This window comes from Gadus macrocephalus, chromosome 3 (genome assembly GCF_031168955.1).
Source record: "Gadus macrocephalus chromosome 3, ASM3116895v1".
NCBI lineage: Eukaryota > Metazoa > Chordata > Actinopteri > Gadiformes > Gadidae > Gadus > Gadus macrocephalus.
The window spans coordinates 16,197,169-16,220,126 of NC_082384.1; the positions used below are offsets into that span (position 1 = coordinate 16,197,169).

The 22,958-nt window shown below is 46.7% G+C and overlaps 1 protein-coding gene across 1 annotated transcript in view; it reads right to left on the reverse strand.

The window, feature by feature from the left end:
- Positions 1-22,958, reverse strand: part of frem3 (Fras1 related extracellular matrix 3) — a 35,458-nt gene extending 12,500 nt beyond the window's left edge. The window contains exons 1-8 of the mRNA XM_060046266.1: positions 17,717-22,958; positions 17,322-17,411; positions 5,395-5,541; positions 4,919-5,149; positions 4,540-4,665; positions 3,794-4,045; positions 715-864; positions 133-342 (exon numbers count right to left, since the gene is read on the reverse strand). Of these exons, the coding sequence (XP_059902249.1) occupies positions 133-342; positions 715-864; positions 3,794-4,045; positions 4,540-4,665; positions 4,919-5,149; positions 5,395-5,541; positions 17,322-17,411; positions 17,717-22,733 (6,223 nt within the window). The 5' untranslated portion in view covers positions 22,734-22,958. The remainder of the gene's footprint in view (positions 1-132; positions 343-714; positions 865-3,793; positions 4,046-4,539; positions 4,666-4,918; positions 5,150-5,394; positions 5,542-17,321; positions 17,412-17,716) is intronic.

Genomic DNA, 22,958 nt, shown 5'->3' on the forward strand with positions numbered 1-22,958 from the left:
TGTACACATGTGTTTCAGTACATATATATATGTGTGTTTGTGTGTACCCGTGTGTGTGAGTATATATCCCGGTGTGTGTGTGTGTCCACGTGTGTGTCAGCATGTATCGGCGTGTGTGTGCTGGAGGCTCACGGTCGGTGAGGGTGTCGTTGACGGTGATGGTGGTCTTGCTGGGCTCCCCCAGCACAGCGTTCATGGGCATGCGGAGAACCAGGTCGAACACCTCGGGGCCCTCCAGCTCCGGCTGGCCCAGGTCGTCCAGGATGGTCACCCTGAACGTCTGCATGGTCACGCCCGGAGCAAAGTCCAGGTTACGGCTGATGCCCACGTAGTCCAGACCCGCTGTCCAGAGAGAAATGTGGCGTTACACAGGGGAGCATTTCCATCGATCGCCACCCACGCAGGCAATAAGCTCTGAAGTGACCCGGGTTGGATTCTGACCTGTGACTTAAATGTCCTGTAAGGGAAGGCAGTCCATGAAATATAAAGCCCATAAAATATAAAGAAAACAAAGATTGATTTGAACTGAAACACACTAATGTCAACACTAGTACTTATGCTTCAAGTTTAAAGCACGAACATCCCAATGCTTAAAAAATAAAAGCATGAACACAATGGAAAACAAAAGTAATGGAATTATGTACAAACAGGATATGCATTAATGTGTGACTGGCGAATGAGACCAAAGCAGGAGATGGTGGCTTCCTGTCTTACCTTCGGCGGAGACAGGCTCGCTCTTCCGGGAGCGCACGGTGACGGTGGCGGTCTTGGACAGGTCGGTGCCGGTCCTCCACACCCTGACCTCCACGTAGCCCGCACTTTCGTCCACAGAGTACTCCGGCTCCCCAAAATAAAGAGAGGGCTCTGGGGGTCAAGGTTCAGAGGAACAGAGGTCAGTTTGGTTCGTGCTTAATTTCAGGAAAGGTGGATTTTTTTACCATTTATGGTCAGATGTTATGGTCAGTTTGTCTGGATAAACGGCTATATATTTTAACCGCAGAGCTTGACAGGTTATTTGGTGTTTACACCGTTTAGTCAGTTAATGTGTATTGCTACACCCTGTATTACTTTAAATTACGTCCTATTGACAGATAGTAGCATGCCTAGCTAGGGTCGGATCGAGTTGGTGACGCTGCATCGTTGTGATCCTCCCCCTTTGCGCATGCACACACACACACACACACACACACACACACACACACACACACACACACACACACACACACACACACACACACACACACACACACACACACACACACACACACACACACACACACACACCACTCCATCAGATACCCAAGGGCTCAACGTGGACTTAAATAAAAAAGTGTGTGTGTGTGTGTGTGTGCATATGTCTGCACTTGCATGCACAGCAGTTTGGCAAGAGGAGAGGGATGTGGTTTGATGATGGAGCATCTGATAAGACAGAGAGACTGGGGAGAGAGGGGGGGGGGGGGGGGGGGGGGGGGGGCGGGGGTTTGCTGCCGGAGACAAGGAGCAACTTCTTCTTCTTACAGAGGGCAAGGCTTCAGAACCCTGGAACACACACTCACCGCATCTCTCCTCACCAGCCCATATACGCACTACTCTCACCCCCAGTTCTGTGGCGGTAAAAGTTTTCACATAATTACCCTTTTCATCAACAACTCACTAAAGGGCTTCTCCATGAGAAAAGCAACCCATGTGAAACATACGCCATGTGAAATCAGGAGTGGATCAGGATTGGAGTGGATTGTACGCATTGTCAACCTGTTTGGGTCCCAGCCAGCCAGCCGTCAAGCTGACTGGGGGTGGAGGGGAGGGGGGGAGGGGGGAGGGGTAGGAGTGGGAGGAGGGGTAAGGGAAGAAATGAAAGCATGCAACCCTGAAGACCCCTGGCCTGGCACCCATCCACAGGTTCACTTCGCCGGGATGGTGGTTGTACACACGCATGGATACACATAAACAAACTTTTGCACAAACACACACACGGACAGACAAATGACCACAGATAAACACAAACACAGACATCGCGCTGCGCACACACGGCACTTCCTCACGCTTTATGGAGGGGGTGTTACAACAGGGACCCACCAGGAAGCCATGCCATAATGGAGGACGTTTACCCAGGGCAGGCTCCTCTTGTCTCGTCATGTGTCTGGGAATGCGCCCCCCATTATTTATCCACAGTCAAGTTTGATTGTTACTCCAGTTCCACATTCCCTGGGCGGGGTGTATACTCCAGCCCGCTCGTCTGTCTCTAGAACTACCCGGTCCAGGAGGTAAACACTGTGGTGGTGGTGGTGGTGTTGGATGGAGGACGAGGGATGAGAGAGTGGGGGGACTGGAGTGATTCGTTCCAAAAGCTTGACTAGGCTAGTGTGAAGCTTAAGGCTTGCAAGCAGCTATTCATTGGATTTCTAACTGATTATTTTCACAGTGGGATCCAAACATTAAAACAGAAATCGAAAATAGTGACACATTTCACATGGGGTCTCTCTTCAAAAGGGCCATTTCAAAATAAAAGACCCTCCGCTACAACCATAAAGCTCCACGCTGCAGTGAATACCATCAGAGGGGCCAGTGTCAAAACATGCCTATCATTGGACAAAAAAAAAAGGCCTGCACAATAAGGTCTTTTCTCCTCCTCCACCACCACCATCACCACCATCACCACCACCACCACCTGCCTTTTGGACCCTCAAACAAAGGGATGTGCTCTGTTTCTCCTGTGCTTCGCTGGATGCCTTTGAATGGGGAGAACCAGGGGGGCCAAGGGGCTCAAGAAAACACACCTCTCTCCGATGTCTTGTATCTGTCGTATAGGGGAGGAAGGATAGCATAGCGCTAGCAATTGGGCTATTTCCCCCCTCGACACCTGTTCACCGCTATCTCGTTGCTGGCCGTAACGGGCACACCCCCCCATGAGAGTGGCCCAATGGACGGTGGTGTTGCTGGGTGATCAAGCGGTGTTCATCGGGTCGGAGGTGTCAGTTAGGAAGGTGGAGGTAATCAAACAATCATTGCCGTCTCTCCTGGCTTTATTATAACTCTGGTCAATATAATTCGTCTTTGTAAAGACATTGTTGTGCCGATTCTTCCTACCAAATGCCCGGCACAATTGTACATAATAGCAATACAGCACTTAGGTCTTTGTGATAAGACATTTTGTAAAATACTGTTGCATAGCAATTTACTTTAATCTTGTTGACAAACAACTGACTGATGCACATCTATGACAAAAGATGAAAGTGCAAACTATTGTTAGCATTTGTTGCAAACACACTCATGCTGAATGCCCTTTGACCGGATTTATTTTGATTCATTGAATTATATGATGGATGTTTAAGTCAAGTTCGGTCACTATCAGCAAAGAACAGCACTATTTTGTGTCTTGAGTGCACATAGTTAGAATTAATGATGTGCAAAGTCTTCCCAAGTTCAGCAGGGGCTGGGATGCAACGGAGGGATGGGTAACAGGATCACTGGCATCTGCTTGGATAAGCTTTAACTGCATCATAAACACAGTGCATGTATACCTCTCTGCCTGCATGCAAGACTGCAGGCACTAAGCTAGGATCATGCACAGAATGGGCTCACATTGCCTGAGAGGTTCATACATTCCGGCGCATCATCATATTATTCATCATGTCCATCTTAGAGCCTGTAAGAGGGGGCTCATAATCTACACTGAAGACGAGAGATATGCGTAACAGAAATGTTCTGTCCACTCAGATATATACTATACTCATTGTGCTTTGATATCAAAGTGATCAAGGTACCCCCCCCCCCCCGTCGAAGCGCCGCTCACCGTCGTCACTGTCGGCCAGGATGGTGACCTTGGCGCTGGGGAAGGCGGCCCCCAGCTGGCCCCCCATGGGCATGCTGAGGGTGACGTTGAAGCTCTCCTCGCCCTCGTACAGGGAGTCGTCGATGACGATCACGCGGCAGAACTTCTCCCGCTCGTCCTTGTCGAAGCGTAGCAGGCTGGTGTGGTCCTCGGGCCGAGTGATGTAGTCCGAGTAGGACAGCACCGTGCTCGGGACGGTGCCCGTGGCAGAGGCTGGGGGGGGGGGGGGGGGGGGGGGGTTAGAAGGGGGGGGGGGGGGGGGGGGTCGTAAGAGTTTGTTGCTGTGTAAAATGAATGGATTAGCTGTTTGCTCGGAAAAACTTCTGTCATCGTCACGATTTGGAGATGTATGATTTGAATTTAGTGTTTAGTTGATGCTTTTATCCAAAGCCTTACAGTTCTTAGTTTTTTGGACCTATTATTCCTGAATGAACAAGTAGGGGTAATAGGGTATCTTGCTCAAGAGGCCTTCAATTTAGATTGCATACAATGGGGTTGACACCTACAATCTTTCTGCTGGGACTAAAATACCCTCACCATCATAGTACTAGTATTGTAGCCCCCGTTACAACCTTTATCAACGTTGATTTGAAAAAGGCATATCTTTCTACTTTTCGGTTAACCAACATTGTCCACTCTGGGGAGAAGTGTACATCGTTTGGCATGGCCTTAGCTCGCCCAACAGGCAGTAGCAGATGATGTGTTACCCTGCTGGGTGTGGCAGACCACCATGAGCTCCTGGCTGGCGTCCCCAGAGCGGTGCACGGGGATCAGCAGCTCTCCAATGTCCTCCTCAATCCTGTACTCAGCCTGAGGGATGAACACTGTAGACTCTGAGGGAAAAACACCAATGACACACTCATTACTACCATACTTCATCAAAAGCAATGTACAGGGAATCTCTTCATATGCATGTCATTCATAAACAGGCAGTCAGAGATTATGGCCCCTTGCTCAAGGACCCCTACGACGGGTAGACTCTTTGGGCCTCAAACCCAGAACCTTTCAGCTGGGAGTCAAACACCCTAACCGCTAAACTATCATGGAACATAGTGTAGAGTTCAAGGGTCAAACATGAACTCTCACCATCTCCGGGGTCTACGATCTCCACGGTGGCGACATCAGGGAACTCCAGCACGGCCATCACCGGGTCGGACAACTGGATCTCGAAGGTCTCCGAGATCTCGTACTCCCGGTCCGTGAAGATCTTCACCTTCCAGGTGGCCGTGGTCTGCCCCGGGTTGAACTGCACCTGCTTCTGGGCCTTACCGCGGAAGTCCTTGTCTTTCTTGGCTGTGCCGTCCTTGGTAGCAATGCCTGGAGTTGGATCATGGAGAGGTTGTGTACTTGATACTTCTACATTTACAGCTATTACAATCAGCTGAGCTATGGAAACACGTTCTGTCTTTTTACATCCCATTTATGTATTTCATTATAATGCATACATTTATAATACACTTAAGAATAAATGAATTAATCCGATTTTGTCTTTAGCATGTGGCCATCGGCAAACAGTCAAAGACCTTGTGATAACCTAATTCTTGACTCTTGTGTGAACTTACTGACAAAGGACGTCTCCCCTAAGAAGCCCCTCCTTCTGAGCGTCACCTCCAGGAACTTGACGTCCTCATTCACCAGGTAGTACTGCGTCTCCAGAGAGATCCACGCCCAGTTCAGCCGGAATGGCTGGGGCTTCAGTTTGTTTCCACCTTGAAGAGGAATAACATTGAAGTATTCATCAGTTCATATTGGAGGACGTATTTCGCAAAGGATGACCCAAACATTAGAGTGAGCATATTGCATTTGCAAGAGATAACATGATGATAGCTTTACGCTATTATTAGCATCATCATCCACAACGAGCATATCTTGTTTTATTATGTTCAACTCTATCAGTTTAGAGCCTAATCTAAACTACAAAACATAGGGACTGAGTTCGAACAGAACGGACTTAGGCAAATGAGACTGAATGGACCCACAGAATAGATCACATACTGGCACAGGTTCATAGAGAGATAGGTAGAATGCTACAGGATTGTTTAATTGGATTGATCCTTCGCCATCCTCCCCCGTGCCCCTACATGACCTATGATCCGTCTTATTTGACTCTTTCTTTCTAATCCCAGCTAATCCCATTCCCAGCAGGACGCCGCAGGGTAACACTGTTCAGGCACACATCAAAAACTCTCAAAGACGACCCACATGTCATCTTTCTCCTTTTAATAGAATAGTCTTTGTCCAGAGAAGTTCATATAATAAATGTGTCTCTGTGGAGAGCACCGACAACCAGTCTCCGTAACACCCAAACCCAAAGCAATGCATGAAGCTTTCTGAGGGAAAAGTGGATGGAGCTGTCTCTCTTATCTTTAGAAGTGTCTGTAGGCTGTAGGTCACACTTCTAACCCGTGAGTCACCTGCCACATAACCCTGGCTCCAGGTCCATTCCTGTCCTAAATCCACACCATCCCGTGACTACCTCATGTAATCCATCAAAAGAATCTACGTCAAGCCCCTTCTGTTCATTCCCTTAATGGCTGATGGTTCAGGGGCACTTCTTTCTCAGAAGTGTTCGCTGATTGTTAGTTGTCTTAGTCCCGGCACCGGCCTGTCTTCTGATGTTCAGAGAGGCATGGAGACCTGAAGCTTTGGGCACGAAAGAACCTTTTGTGCTTAGCGGTTACCTTCGGATAAGGGAGGTGAGAGAAGGGTCAGATTTGGTTCGTTTTGGTCACAGAGGCCACTAATGATTCACTAGCAATTCCACAGTGGCTCAGTGTCGATGAAGACAAGAAAATTGATGGATCCTCAACAGTCGAGGAAGACAAGGTATAGGGTTCCGCAATTTGTCAAGTCAAAATTTAGTGGCGGGAAAAATGTTTAGCCTAGAGTGAAGAGCATCCATCATGGCTGTTGGAGGACAGCGGGTAGGTGGACAGCGCGCTCTTTGGAGAACAATGGCGAGCAGCAGCATCTGCTCCTCAAACCACAGCAGAGCCAGCATGGAGCTCCCTCCGACCCAGGATAAGATCTAAGGATCTCTTCCCGCTATGTGACTGGGAAGAATGAAATCAGTGTGGGGAACTTAGCGTGTCCGTTTACAATGGGATAGGGCCGCTTCCTCTAGCATGCATGTCAACATAGTAGCTTGGACCGGGCCAAGACACAACAGAGGAATAGTATAGTAGCATGGGGAGTTTAGCTCCCAACCGAAAGGGTACTGGGTTCTATCCCTCACGTCCGCAGCCTAACCTGCACGCATCCAGTGGTGTAGTCTACGTGATACGCAGGTAGACGCCGTATACCCACTTAAAAATGTGCACAGATACGTACCAATCGTCTTGTGACAGATCTTTCACTTCTGTGTTTATTTTTCACAAATACCGGTTGGGTATAACTGCAATAAAATGCAGTTGGTATACACAATTGAAATTCATAATGTTAAACACTATGCAAATGAGAGTATAGCTAATTCATGGTCATTTTTAAGGTGCCGTAATTTCACACTTTTACACAATTCAATTACTGTATGGTATGTTAGATATCAACAGTAAGAGCTCAAATTAGAGCAATTGAAAGAGTGAAACATTAGTCTCCTGTCATCTCCTTCTCATGCACTGGTTAGCCATGGTTGTAAACAGTTCATTCAATAATTTTGAGTAGATTTTGTCCTTGTTTAGCATGTGCTATTGCTACTATAGATATACAAAGGACAACTTGTAATTTTTGTGTTCTATTTGTTCATACTATTATTAAAACTGATAAACCTATTCAGCTTTCCGTGTTGTTGATAATCGTTATACTCTTAAATCAGCGGGTTGTAGCCCCCTGCGTTTGTGAGTGTGGTGCGACAACCCATAAGCGCCACACACGTACACATACCGGTGGGACGGGTTTGTACAAGGCTGGGAGGTAATCATCACAGTATACCCACTACAATAAAATAGACTACACCACTGCAGGCATCCTACCTGCACTTTAGTCTCACGTATTGGAATTCCCTTTATGGTGCTTTGGATCAACGTGCATGGTAAATTACTAGCTAGTAAAATATACTTTGTACTTTCGATTTTGGTGGCATTTATTTAGGAGTAATGAATTAATTATTCTATTATAAATCTGACCCATACATATTCAACATGCCCACAAATACACCCACCGACCCATGGGCCATGCAGACATTGACCTAACCTTGATTTTGGCGAGGAGACATGGTGCCCACACTGATAACCTGATATCCATGCTCAAGTTACAAGTCACGGCTGTCCCTTTCTGAATGCCTCAACTTGATATTCATACATAAATGTTAAACGAATGTTTATTCATGGATCAGCCTTCAAACATTCCGAGTTTTAATGGATAATCAGTAAAAGACAATCTATACATTTAAAGGGCATTTTTTTTATAAAAAGTATGAGATGGTAAAATTATTATTATGACAGTGTAGACATATATAAAACACATAAAAAAGTGTTGCGTATAGTGTAATTAGTGTGATTTAAAAGCCTATGTTTAGCCTATATCAGCCGCACTTGACGTGAACTTGAAAGCTACTTTGACCTGCAGTCAAAAGACTACAAATATCAAACTGTAGTTTTTTGTTGCGGAGAAAGTGTGCTGTGTCTTGCAGAGGTAATACAAGTGAAAGACATAGAGAGGGGTCATCTAGGATTATTGAATAAGGGCTGCAGTGTGTACATACAAGAGCCCTCTGTTTCAGTGCTCAGTGATCTGGCGGCTTACAATTTTTAAGACACAAAGAAGAAACGGTATTGGGTGTTTTTTTGCGTCTTGTTAATATCTCATATGCAGTGATACTGGCCTCAGACTCTGCTCTGAGGTATTGGTTTCTTCAGGTTTTTAGTACCGTCGTAACAGCATTGAAATCAGCGATGTGTATGGAATGCGTCAAACACAGCGGCATTCAACTATAAGTGTCTGAGCAGCTTAACCCTCTTTTGAATACAACACAAACAAACACACCAAACCACGCAGACACACCGTGGCGTTGTACTATATTGGCCGAAGGAGCCAGACGGAGCTTGACCCATCCACACACACCTCACCGCAGGTGTCCCCTCGTCGTGACGTCAAAGAATATACTAAAAGACAATTCGACATCACAAAGCCATTTAATAGTTTGTGTAACCACTCTTAAACAGCGGCTTTCATCGAATTCCGATTAAAATTCAACCAAATTCTAATGAAAACCCTCTTTCTATCTTCCACAATATCCATTGTTCCTCATGAGGACAATAACAAAATAACTCCCTCTTAGGGAACAACAAAGGTTGCCCCAGTGCAGGTCTGCTGATGGTGACCCCCATGTCACTGGAGGAATTTACTGGGACGAAGACCAGTCACAGATTGCCACAGTGAAGCCGTCTCCGTGACATCTGTCACTCTCCAAGAGTGGTCTTTTCAGTGTGTTTACGACTTCCAGTTTAGAAGCAGGTGCTGCTCTCTCACACGGCTCCCAAGAACTCTTTTGTCTTCAGAAATGTACAAATAAACACTCTATGGAACTACAGCTATAAGCATTACAGCTATAAGCACTTTGAGTCTGCCTCGTGTATGAAAAGTGCTATATAAATAAAGTTGCCTTGCATTGCCTTGCCTTGCCTACATATTTTATGTCTCCCACGCCTCTTTTTAAAATGTGGTTAATCTTAACTCTTGACTCTGTATTGAATTGCTGACCACTCAATAATCGATCAATCCTTTCTCCGTCTCTTTCTCATCTCGTCTTTGTGTGGGCGTCTGTGTGTGCATTTGCACGTGCAACAAAACCTTTTCTTCTCGCCACAAAATTACGACAGCGGCGGCTAAAGTGACAGCTGTACTCCTCCCACCAGCCACCAGTCTACCCCCCCCACCCCCACCCTCCCCACAGGTCCGCTGGCCTCCCGCATGCCGGCTCTGTGTGTGTGGAGGCCCTGGAGAGGCAGAGGAGACAGCAGGCCGCAGCCTGGGTGGGCTCTGGCCATGGCTCTCTGTCTGTCTGTCTGTCTGTCTGTCTGTCTGTCTGTCTGTCTGTCTGTCTGTCTGTCTGTCTGTCTGTCTGTCTGTCTGTCTGTCTGTCTGTCTGTCTGTCTGTCTGTCTGTCTGTCTGTCTGTCTGTCTGTCTGTCTGTCTGTCTGTCTGTCTGTCTGTCTGTCTGTCTGTCTGTCTGTCTGTCTGTCTGTCTGCCTCCCTTTATGGCCTTCACTTCAGTTCAGCACAGTGCCAAGCTCCGACGTTAACCTTCTCCGCCATTCTTTTGAATGTGCAGTTAGAAATCAGGCTGGGAAGAGGGCATTGCCTCTTTAAATATAAAATGAGCTAATTTCAATAAATATAAGTGGCTTTTCCCTGTTTTTTGTAGGCACGTGTCTGAAAGTGCACTGTTTAATTCGTTTTTTAATAGTCATTGTTCACATTTAACATTTTTCCTTTGGGCCTTTTTTGTTTGAAATCGTTTGAAAAGTCAAAGGAGGCACAGGAAATAGCGGGAAGGCTGACTAAATAAAGGCCTGCTTGACCTCTGCGCTAATTTACGGCCTCCTTTATTGGAATTTTTATGACAAACACTTGAACTGAACATCAAACATGTCCACGCTGTAGCTTCTCCTACGCGGCTCCTATTTCCTCCTACGCAATCGTTTCTCTGTGGATGAAAAGCTTTACGAGCGTCATTTATTTATTTTATGTCTCTGGTTCAGTCCCTTTGCCGCTGAGTGATTGACACTAATCATCACTACTAGCGCATGACGGACATCCTGAAAACCCTTTGAGTGTAAATGGCAGACTTCCATAATGCATGCACTCATTTGAAAGATGATTCTATCTTAGATGTCGTCTGGGGACTAGAGTTATTAACTGAGGGTTGACTGGAACTGACATGAAGATCAATTTATGAATACAACAAAGAGAAGTACGCGTGTAATAATGTTCTATAGTTGAGGATAGTAAATGGACTTTCCAAAAAGGCAATGTGAATTCACTGTATACAATGTCAATATTACAAGACCACAATTATCCTGTTCTTCACAAATTACATCATTTTACATTCAACGTCTTAGAAATTCTGAAATCAAGAACAGCTAGAATTCAGTAACCCCATAAAGTATGTCTGCAGGAGGATAAAAGGATTCCACAATCCCCCCCTGAATCCTCAGCCGACCTTAAGACCTCTGTCAGCAGTGGAACCAGGAGACACATAAACAGTACAACCCCCTCTCCCCTCCCTCCCTCCATGCCAAGGACCTTTTGCAGCACGTTCTCTCATCGGCCAACTGAGACAGTATCCACACAGCGGGGTCCGCACCGCCATACATAGACGCCCTGGGCCAATGGGTCAGCCGTGGGGCGAATCATCAGCGGTGAGGGGCTCTGACGGCTCTGACGTCTGGCCACGCATGATGCAAGCGGCGGCAAGCTAAAGGCTAAGAATACATCCCCACTGAGTGACAAGAATGAGGGCCGCTCTTAAGATTACATTTCCCCATTAATCATACCGCAAAATATAAATAAATGCTGCGGCCGGATATGTTAAATTCTGGCATGCCCGGTGTCGGAGCACAGAGATGGGGGACGCGCTGTCGGTTGACACCGCCAGGTTACGACAACGCCGGCTCAATATGATCCCATCACAAGAGTAATGACCGAAAGGTAAGAATAGTAATGGGAATAGGAACAATTTCACGGATGTAAGACAAATTGTTTCTTGAATGCCGGACGCTTAACTTGGCCTCCTCGCTGGATTCCACAGGTTTCATCTCCAGACCGGGCTGAGGGTCCGAGAGAGGGTGTGAGGAAGGGAGGGGGTATTAATAACTGCAATCATGGCTCATGGACGCCAGTAGCATGTGCTGTCATTTATACGACACAGGAGACCAGATACCCTCGAGAGCTTGGCCATGCGATCCACCCCCACTGTGCGACAAATCACGGGGGATACACGGCCTAGGACCGACATGCACGCTCTACAGACATGAGTGGTGTCAACAGATGACGTGTGTGTGTGAACATAGAATCAAAAGGGCCACTGACAAACAGGGGAATGTATCGTTGTGGCCAATCAATAATAATTAAGTTGAGTAAGGAAGAAGGCTAGTATGGCTAGGAAATGTTTTATCTAGCCAATGGCAGATCGGAGGAAGCAATCTCCCCATATCATGCTAACTCAAGCTTAAAGGGGAAGGACAATAATTAGCATAGCTATGCTCTGCCAGAGATAAGGTAAGAATAGCCACCGTTGCCATATATCATACACTCGCGGGCCTAGCCTGCAGCTAACATTCATCATGACCAAAGCAGAGGTATGGGACAATGGGATAGAGAGACCGAGTAGATAGAGGGCGGGAGAGAGAGAGGGAATAGAGAGAGAGCAGGAAGAGAGAGAGAGAGATAGGGAAGAGAGAGAGAAGAGAGAAGAGAGAGCGAGCAGAGAGAGAGGAGAGAGAGGGAGAAAAGAGAGAAAGGGAAGGGAGAGAGAGAGAGAGAGAAATAAAGTTGAAACAGAAAAAAGTAAAGAATTAAATAATATTTAATTTACTAGAGAGAGAGAGAGAGAGAGAGAGAGAGAGAGAGAGAGAGAGAGAGAGAGAGAGAGAGAGAGAGAGGGAGAGAGGGAGAGGGAGAGGGGTCACATCTAAATGATGCTATAAAGGGATTAACATGAGGGCCAGGCGACTGAAGGAACACAGTGTTGGTAGAGGAGGCATTCGGACCACTGGGATCAAGCACCAAGCCCCAAGGGGGGTTGGGGGGGCTCAGTGTTGGCACCAGAAGCCAGTAAATCTCCCTGGGACTGTTGACACGGGTTGACGGGCGCCGGGATCAGAAGACACTGTTAGGAAGTATCATGGCTGTGACCAACTAGAGGCTTCCCGTCCGCCCACATAGTGTCAGAGGGTCGTGATTCCGTGATGTATGTCGATTTATAAAGCAGTGTGTATATGGATAATAAATGTTGCCATGTGCACCATATCAGAAGCAGCCGTGTATCTGTGTGTGTGTGAATGTATTGATGCACTTGTACTCACATACACATACAAATAATACAAATACAAATACATACTTACATGCACAAACATACATAGACACACCTACATAGACCGTCTGCCCCTAGCTTGTACTTAAATAGTCTGTTGGGTCCTTCCGTTTCAATGCTGCCCCGTCCCCATACTATGGAATACAAGCATCCCTGCAGTGAAAGTCTATAGGTTATCGGTCTATCTGGCGTTGGGTTGGGTTTCTATGGCGCAGAGAGTGGGGGGTCAGGGAGAGTGGGTGACACTGGGTGCTGAAAGGTAATCCCCTTGACCACACACGTACAGACGCACACTTGCACTCACACACACACACGCGCACACACACACACACACACACACACACACACACACACACACACACACACACACACACACACACACACACACACACACACACACACACACACACACACACACACACACACACACACCTGTCTGCCATAGGGATTCCACTTCCCTCCGTAGTCTCCAGGGTCTAGTGTGTTTGTGGCCCTGGAGTCTAGAGCCTCCAAGGGACCTACATACTGCCTACCCCCCCAACCCCAGTCTACCCCCCCAACCCCAGTCACATAACACCCAGCTCACTGGGGTCCACCACCCACCCCAGCACTGGGAAGAGTATACATATTGTTGCTACTGTCGGAAACGTATATAGACAGAGATGGGCTTTTTCGTCTTATCAACCTTTACCGGTTCCCTTCCTGCTGTCTCTGCTCTCAATCGGTCAATCAGTGCGGATTCATTACAATTCTGCTGAAATCCAAGACCTTGTTTTTGCCTCTTGAGATTGGCAGTGATGTGGCGATGTATGCAAAGGGTTTTAATGACCGCTTCTCAGTCGCTATCACCTTGTTCCTCGATCTCCCCCCCCCCCCCCCCCCATTCTCAAACAAGCAAGGGAGAAAAGGTATAGAAGATATCCCTTGGGAGAATGCTTGGCCAACCCGATACCTCTCCAGCCATAGCCTGTGGCGGGGTTCACCCCCTGTCTGACGGATCAAGGATTCATGGGTTACATGGCTACTTGTAAAAACACGCTTTTATCATCTCTCTCTGTTTCTCCTCAAAGAGCATGCTTTTAAGAGGACTCTGGACCCCTGGCCTGAATGTGAATGACTATTTCCATTGATATTAGTACTTGATGCTAATGAAAGAAACCTCAGGAAGTTAGCTTTTATGACTGGACAGTTGGGATTATTATGCAAAACGAAATACATTAAGATTTTACATCTACTTCCGATCTACCTACCTACCTACCTACCTACCTACCTACCTACCTACCTACCTACCTACCTACCTACCTACCTACCTACCTACCTACCTACCTACCTACCTACCTACCTACCTACCTACCTACCTACCTACCTACCTACCTACCTACCTACCTACCTACCTACCTACCTACCTCTCTATCCATCGGCACTACATTTATCAGTATTTGGGTGTCAGTATGTATTTGGTGCTGTGCAGTGATTGATTTAAGGTGCTGGCCGGGGATACATTCCAGCCATGGTGTCACGATGACGGGGTGAGAAGTTAAAGAGACGCTCCGAGCCATCTTCCCTCTGGCTCCTGTGCAGCACGGGGGCTACCTATCTTCCTTCTCAACGTGACGGGAATGCTGACTGTACCTTGTCCGATCCCCTGACCTCCTCACTGGGACACACTCATAGACACACTAACGTGGACGTGCACACACACACACACACACACACACACACACACACACACACACACACACACACACACACACACACACACACACACACACACACACACACACACACACACACACACACACATTGATAGGCAAACACACATGCACATGCACATGCACACACACACACACACACACACACACACACACACACACACACACACACACACACACACACACACACACACACACACACACACACACACAGGCACTTACATACACACACACACACACACACACACACACACACACACACACACACCAACAAACACAGGTGAAGAACTCTTGTCTAGGAAGAATCTTCGATCTATCTATTTGATCAATGACATCCGTTTTGGCTACGGTCCTATCTTGTTATCGGATGTAAATCAATGTAAAGCTTACAGGTGTACCCCAACAGCAATACAAGATATTTCCTGACAAACATGCTAAATAGGGTCCATGGTTGAAAACGGAGATCCGGTGGAAAGACCATCTTGTGTTTTAGTGTGTGTTTGCCCACTTGCTTGGCCCCATTTCTTGGAGGATCAGTTTATTACACCTACCCTTTACCATAGACTTAACCTAATTATCCTCAATATGCTTTCTAAATTCTATACCCCAGAATCTCTTTTCTAAATAAACACAGTCTAAGTTATTTAGAACAACAAATTTTTTTCTGCCTCCATCTCAACAGCTTAGCGTCACACTCTATTTAATCAGGCTAGCAGACCATCAGATCTTTCTCTGTCTACCTGTCTCTACATGCCTAGCCTAAAACAAGTATAGACCCCCACCCCCTACTCCTAGCCGCCTACCACAACACTTAGCATTCACCGGTCAAATGGACTTCACTTCATCTTTGTTGGTTGTGGTTTTCTGTTTGTCTTTGTGTGTGTGTGTGTGTGTGTGTGTGTGTGTGTGTGTGTGTGTGTGTGTGTGTGTGTGTGTGTTTGGTCGTGGATGTGGATGCGTGCTTCTTTTTTGCCGATGTTTGTGAAGTCTCTGGGTGTGTGTTGTGTGTGTGAGTTTGAAAACGCCTCAAAATAAGTTAAATACATTTGAGATAAGCTAAACTATGGCACTGTAGCATGTAGTCAGTGCGCTTGTTTGAGAGTAGAGGATGGTGGCTGGTGCAGTGACCCATCTTCAGCCTTCCTGCCCTCAGTACGTGACCGATGGTCACTTCAAGAATTAAAGCCCTGAATGCACCCCTTGCACCTGGCTCTGACATTCTTTGTGTGGAGCTTTTAAAGTGGGACAGCAAACAGACTAAAGTGTTGTGCTAACGGAAGCTCTTGTCTGCCCTTCCTGTTCTCCTGTTCTATGCTCACCCTAGTAAAATAAACAGGTTGCATCTAACCCAAAGGTTGAGTGTAGGATCTAAACACTTTTCAACAAGGGTCCAATATTCAACCATTAACCATGAATAAATGAACATGAGTTAATGCAGTTAATTATTGTATCCTTATTCTAATGTGTGTATCCTGTTTTTGATCAGGGGGATAAACATATGCTAATTATTTTTAAATGATCTACTAAGGAACCTACTGAATTAAGCTCTACTTTATTTACTTAAGCAAACTGGTTGACAACTAACTTTCTCCTTAGGAAAAGTAAAGTGTAGATTCCAAATTTGACCAGGGGTTATAGCATGTTTTATGATGTGAATGATGATCTAAGTATCTTAATGAATGAAGCTTTCCATGATCGATAGTTAAATACTGAGTTAATAACGAAGCACCTTCTAAAGTCAATGCTGTTACTATGATTGACATGGGACTGTAGTGAAAATAGAGAGCAAACTGCCAGAAGGCCCAAACTCGTAACCCTCTCCCTCTCTCTCTTAAGTGACCCCGGTAATGATATTGGACATCCAAGCATAATTATAGACTACACTTCCCCTGCAGCATGGATTGCAATTACAGCTCTGAGGATCTCTTTAGTATTTACAGCTGATGTTAAAATAGAAGAAGCATGCCCCACCCACTTTCTTTTATTATCAAGCATTTAGTAACATTGCAATACACAGCAATGTTTTGAATATCTGCAAGGCAAGTTTTGAACGTGTTCAAGGTGTTAAAGGAGTGAAAAAAAAATACAATAAGAGATTTTTTGTAATATGATGTTTCTCTGAACAAATGAAACACTACAAATGTCAACGTTATGAAGACTTTATCTGCGATAAACAATAAGCGATAAAAAAAAGGTTTTACTGACCCTCAAAACTAGATGTTAAAATTGATTCAGTGAGAAAAATGGGGAAATCGCACACATAATTCCCCACACATTAGGTTCCCCCCGGGCATCACTTCAAACAGACGAAGAAAGGGATTTCTACGCACTGAAAAGTTCTCAGCCAGGAAAACGGTCCCTATTGTTCAGTGACACTAAAGTGTACAGCTTTATTCCTCCCACCCAAGTTTCACCTCTTTCAGTTTTGCATAAACTTGAGCTTTATTTGATCCTTCTCCTTACTCTGACCCCTTTCCTTTAGCCCTGCTTCCCTTTCCATTGGGGGAAAGAGGAGCCTGGTGCCGGCAGCGCCTCTAAGCATAGCTTCAGTCATGGCCAACTGCCTTAAGTCTTTGTGATGCAAACATCTGGGAGACTGACAGGGGAAAGAAGTTTTAAGTTTTAAAGGGGAAACGCTTAGAGAAGGATATGGTTTTAGTTAACGTTCCCTTGAGGCAAGTGGTGGCTCAGGGGTCCATGGTGTCAACGAGGACAAGCTTTTAGACGAATATTTCGTGGTTCCTACCGTGGTCTTCAATGGTGAAGTAGAAGATGTCACTGGTGGCATTGCTCCCGTCCAACAGCACGTAGCAGATGTTCATGTCATCGATATCAGCTGACAGCGAGAAGAAAAAAAAGACAGTTTGAGATAGTTTACAGGTTTGATTTTCTTTTGCTTAAGTTACAGCCCTGAAGCTTTTTTGAAAATTATACTTTTGGGACAATAATAAACAAAACAAATTAGCTTCTGGGTGTCATTCAAATTGATACATTTATTTAAATTAATAATCTTGGAAATACGTTTATTTAACTATAAAAATTCAAGGCATATTTAATTTAACTGGTAGCATTAAGAAAGCTAATTCTATTCATAATAATGATGATGGAAATTATACTTTTTTTTTATACGGTTTTGCTTACCTTGAGTGAAGGTTGTGATGCTGTCGTTGCCCACTGCCGTGTTGATGATCAGGCCATGCAGAGGCGTCTCCGTCACCACGTACTTCAGCACGTTACGGGGGCTGTCTCGGTCCTCGGACCTCAGGGCCTTGCTGGTCACCAGGAACCCCACGTGGCCTGAGGGCAGGAGTCTCAGGGAGGCCGCGGCCTTGTTGACGACAATCTGGGGGACGCCGTTGTCCACTGTGTTGACCCGAATGGTCATCATCTGGGGCTTCCGTGTCTCGTACACGGTGTCCGGGAAGACGTAGAAGTCGGTGTGCGTGCCGTCGGTGACAGTGAACGAGAAGCTGTCGTCGCTCGTCTCTGTACCGTCGTGCTTGTAGGTGATGAGGTTTTCGTTCAGGTCCTGCTTGGTGAAACTGGTTATCGGTTGTGTTTTGTTGAAGAGCAGCTGTCCATGGACAGGCACCTGGGTGATGATGAACCTCAGATTTCTATCCGGTGTATCGCGGTCCTCTGCCGTCAACTCAAACGGGGTGATGAGCTTGGTTTCTCCCTCTCCCACCACCATTTTGTTAATAGTAAGGACTGGTTTCTTATTGTCCACGTCGGTGATGGACACTCTAAAGGTACGGAAAACCGGGTTGTACCCATCTGTGACCTCAAACTCAAAGCTGTCCATCTTCATCTCGTCGTCCGAGGTGTGGATGTAGTAGACCTTGTTGCCGGCCAGTTGTAGTTGGGTGAAGGTGGAGATGGGAACACCTGGGTGGTCGGTGCACTCCAGGTGCCCCCTGCTGGGGGCTCGAGTGATGCTGAAGCTGAGGTGTTCATCTGGAGAGTTAATGTCAGTGGTGCTCAGGAGATCAGTGGTCAGAGTTACTCTGCCTCCTTCTTTCAGAGTCACCCCTTTGTTGATAACATCAGGGAACACCATGTCAATACTTCCTATGTTGATGTAAAAGTAACGGTCAATAAGGGGATTAATGCCATCTGTGACATCGAACTTCAACAGGTCACGGATGCCCTCTTGGCCTGTGTGCACATAATGGATCAGCTGTCTGTCAATTTCGTCCTGCGTGAAGTTCATGCCAAGGGTGATATTACCCGTAACATCTCCGAACTTGGTGATGCGTTGAAGATATCCTTGAGTCGGGCCATAGCGCATGACATATGTTAGTGTTTTGTCCTCTGAGTCAAGGTCTGTGGCCTTTAACACCTTATTGCTGATTATTTTCGTCTCTCCAATTTCCACTTCAAGTCCATCATTTATGGCCATCCTGGGCGTCTCATCATCAATGGAAATGACCATGATGATCACTTTCTTCGTCACAGTATTTTTCCCATCCGAGAGCCTTATTTCAAAGCTGTCCTCTGTGGTCTCTGAGTCATTGTGTTCGTACACAATGTTGGAGCCCTCTTTGATCTGTTCCAAGTTGAACTTGGTCACCGGGACGGATCCAGTGCTGAGTTGCTGAACTATTACGCCATACTTTGGGTTTTTGATGATCTCAAATTCCAGCTCATCCCCAGGGATGTCTGAGTCAGCACCATTCAGGATTGGCGTATCGATGACCAGACTCATACCCTCCATGACTACAAATTCACGGACGAAAATCTCAGGCTTTTCATCATTAGCTGGGATGATGACGATAGGGAAAAAGTGGCGCTCTGAGAAATTGATACCATCTGAGCAACGGAAGGTGAACCTGTCCTCCACCGGTTCCACTCCTTTGTGGATGCTCTGAACATAATAGATATGGCCGAGGCCAATGTCCTTGACACTGAATGCAGTGATGGCTGTGCCGGCCCTGGACTTCTCTGAGCCTGGGGCTGGAGAAACGTTCTCCACATAGCCAGAGGTGGGCTGGACAATGATGGTGCAGAGGATATCTTCGTTTTCTGTGTCAATGTCCTCCGTCTGGATGTGCTCCAGAGTAATAACATTCTTCTCCCCCTCAACAACCACAAACTGATCTCCAACAGTGACAACCGGTGGAACGCTGTCCACCGGAAGAATGGTGACGTAAACCCTCAGCCCTTGGACCTTGTTCCCCCCAATCACCCACTGTTCTGACATGTCGGACAGAGTCAAGTTGAACGAGTCTTCCTCTCTCACTGGCCCAATTTCCCCCGATGTGTGGGCATACACCACCACACCGTTTATAATATCCTGCTGGGTGAATCTTTCAGTTGGGACTCCGTTGACCAGGATCTCACCCATCCTGGGCGGCTCCTCCACTATAAAGGTCAACATAAGGTCGTCTGTATCTTCGTCGTGGCCCTGAATGACGTTATTTGTGATTTCTGTCGCTCCATTCTCTAGGACATCTATGGAAGCGCCAAGCAGCCCATCGGGGAGGGTGAGGGTGGGGCTCTCATCATCCACAGGCTCAATGCTAATCTTGATGATGATGGGAACCTCGTGGAAACCATCGCTGACATCCAGCTTGATGACATCAGTCAGGGATTCCTTTCCACTATGTATGTAAGACAGGTGGGAGTTGGCTATGTCCTCAAGCACAAATGTCTCTCCATTTGACATGTCAATGCCTAAGTACTGCAGGATACCATGACGGGGAACCTGGGTCACTGTGAATATAATATTTTCATCTTCGGTATCCTTATCAGTGGCGTGGAGCTCTTTCCTGCTGATAATATGCATACCTCTCTCCAAAACAGTGAATCCAGTGTTAGTTATCACTGGGGGTTTGTTGTCAACGGGCTGTAGGAAAATAGTGAAGACGCCATCTGCGGTGTTACCGGTGGTGTCCTCCACATTGAATGTAAACTGAACCACTTTAGGGGTGATTCCAAGTTCCTGGTCTGGGGGTTTGTAAGCCACTTTGTGGTGGTTGACCTGCGCCTGTGTGAACTCTGTGATCACCGTGTCAGGGCTGTCGGTTAGAACGATCTGCCCCAGTTGAGCAGGGTTGTTCTCATCGGTGTCAGTGGGGGGCTTAGTGATGGTGTACTTAATGTCCCTGTCATCTGAATCCAGATCAATGTAAGCCAAAAACGCACTTCTCAAGTGTGTCAGCTCATACTCTTGGACTGTCATGTGAAGCGTGGCCCCAGCACTTAGCTCAGGTGCTAGGTCGTCCACAGGGTGGATTTTAATGGTGAATGTGTGCTCTCCAGATTGGTTAGGAGGGTCATTATCGTCTTGCACACGGAATACCAAGTGGTCGATCACGGTGGTGGTGCTATGGGGTCCGATGTGACGGTAGAAGAGCTTTCCGTCAAGAATATCTTGCTGAAACAACTCGGTCACCACCTGTTCAAACATCTCATCCGTCTCACTGAACAGCCAAAGAGAGGGGTCAGTGGGAGGCTCCACTTGTCTGAGGAGTAGCTGCCCTAGGCTTGAATAAGGAGCTTCTACAATAAATTTAATGGTGGAATCTTCTGAATCAATATCTGTGGCACTCAGGATGAATGGAGAAATCTGCATGACTTCATTCTCAAACAGAACCAGGCCTGTGTTGGCATTGATAATCGGGGGTTCATCGTCCGTGGGGGCGATAGTGATCGGAAACAAAAACTCCACGTCGTTACTACCGTCACTCATTCTAAAAATAATATTATCGCTGTAGGTGTCACTGCCGTCGTGCTGGTACACCACAATGCCTGCGTCTAAATCGGCAGGCGTGAAGAATTTTCTACGTGAGCCAAGTACAGTCAGTTGACCATGCTTTAGTCCATCAATAACGGTGATTCTCACGTCTTCTAGGTTATCCTCATCGCTGATCTCCAAATTCTGGGAGCTTGACAGGGCTCGTGACTGCCCCTCAAACAGCAACTGCCCTGTGTTCTTGGTTGCCACTGGAGCTAATGTATTCATAGGCTTCACCACAATCATGAAGGCAAAAGTATCAGACACAGCCCCATCCGTGTCTACAATTTCAAACTCAAGCTGAAAAATCCTCTCTACCTCTGAGTCTTCCGAGGGGGGCTTGTAGGCTATTTTGAGATCTTTAATGTCTCTTTGGTAGAAGGATGTGATAGGCAGGTTCTGGTCGTCTGTGCTAATGATGTAGCCCTGCTCATAGCTGAGCGGGGAAGTGATGTTGAATATTAAATCATCCGGGTCTGACTCAGTGTCCTCAGCTGCCAGCATATCACTGGTGATAGCCGTCATCACAAACTGATCGATCTCCATCATCATCATGGCTACAAAGCTTGGTTTAGGAGCCGTGTTCTCTGCACCCTCTCTTATTCTTACCATCATCTGGAAATGCTCTTGCATGAGGGTTTTGCCATCAATGTCCTGCAGTTCTATCATCATGGGAATATAGTCTCTGTTAGGCGACTTAGTGTTTGCGGTGTGCTTATAGCGGATGCCTTGCTTAACAAACTCATCACAGTCAATCATCTGGCCGTTGGTGGAGTTATTCAAAAGCATGCCATACCTTGGAAGACCTCCGGCGCCGACCAGAGTTGCCATCTTACACTGTGTCACACCATCCTCAAAAGAGAACTCCAGACCCTTTTTGTCAATGGGGTTGCTGTTTCCGTTGAGCTTGTCCACAGACAGAGGCATATTCCTGGTTAAGATCTCCAGCTGCCTGAACACCACCTCCACCTCCAGCATGAAGGGGATGATCACTGTTTCCGTCTGGGAGTCGTAGCGCAGCTGAAGCTTCACCCGGTCCATGCTGGGGCTCCGAGCACCGAAATGGATGTACTTCACTTCGTCTGTCCCAAACTCACATGGGAACCTCTTAGGGGACAGGGTCCCGGGCGTCTGGGCCAGTGGGTCGTTGTCCAACACGGTGATTTGACAGCGGTCCCCTGGCTGCACGTCTGTTACCAGGTCATTGATGGGGTCCAAAAAAACGGACCTCCCCAAGGGAACTCGGATTCCATTGTTGGCAACGATAATATCGTCTTTATTAAGTCCGGCTCTTTGGCGATGGAGGAAAGCTGGGTCATAGGGCTCAGCTCTGACCGATGCAAAGAAAGAGGCAACAAATACAAGAAGAAGGCATCTCAAAAGTGCCCTTGGTTGAGATTTTTGCAGACAACCAGCCATATCCACTGCTAGTTGCTCTGCATTTAATGCAGAAATCAGTGGGAATACACACTGTCTTATCCACTAAAGAAAAAAAGAAAAAAGGTATCAGCAATGGAAAGCAATGTATTCTCTCTTCTCTCTCTCAATCTCTCTGTATCTCTGCTCTCTTGGATGGGCTGTGGCCCTACACAGACTCTCTCCCACTCACCCAATGCATGTGTAGCAGTGGGACTGTGCAGGTAA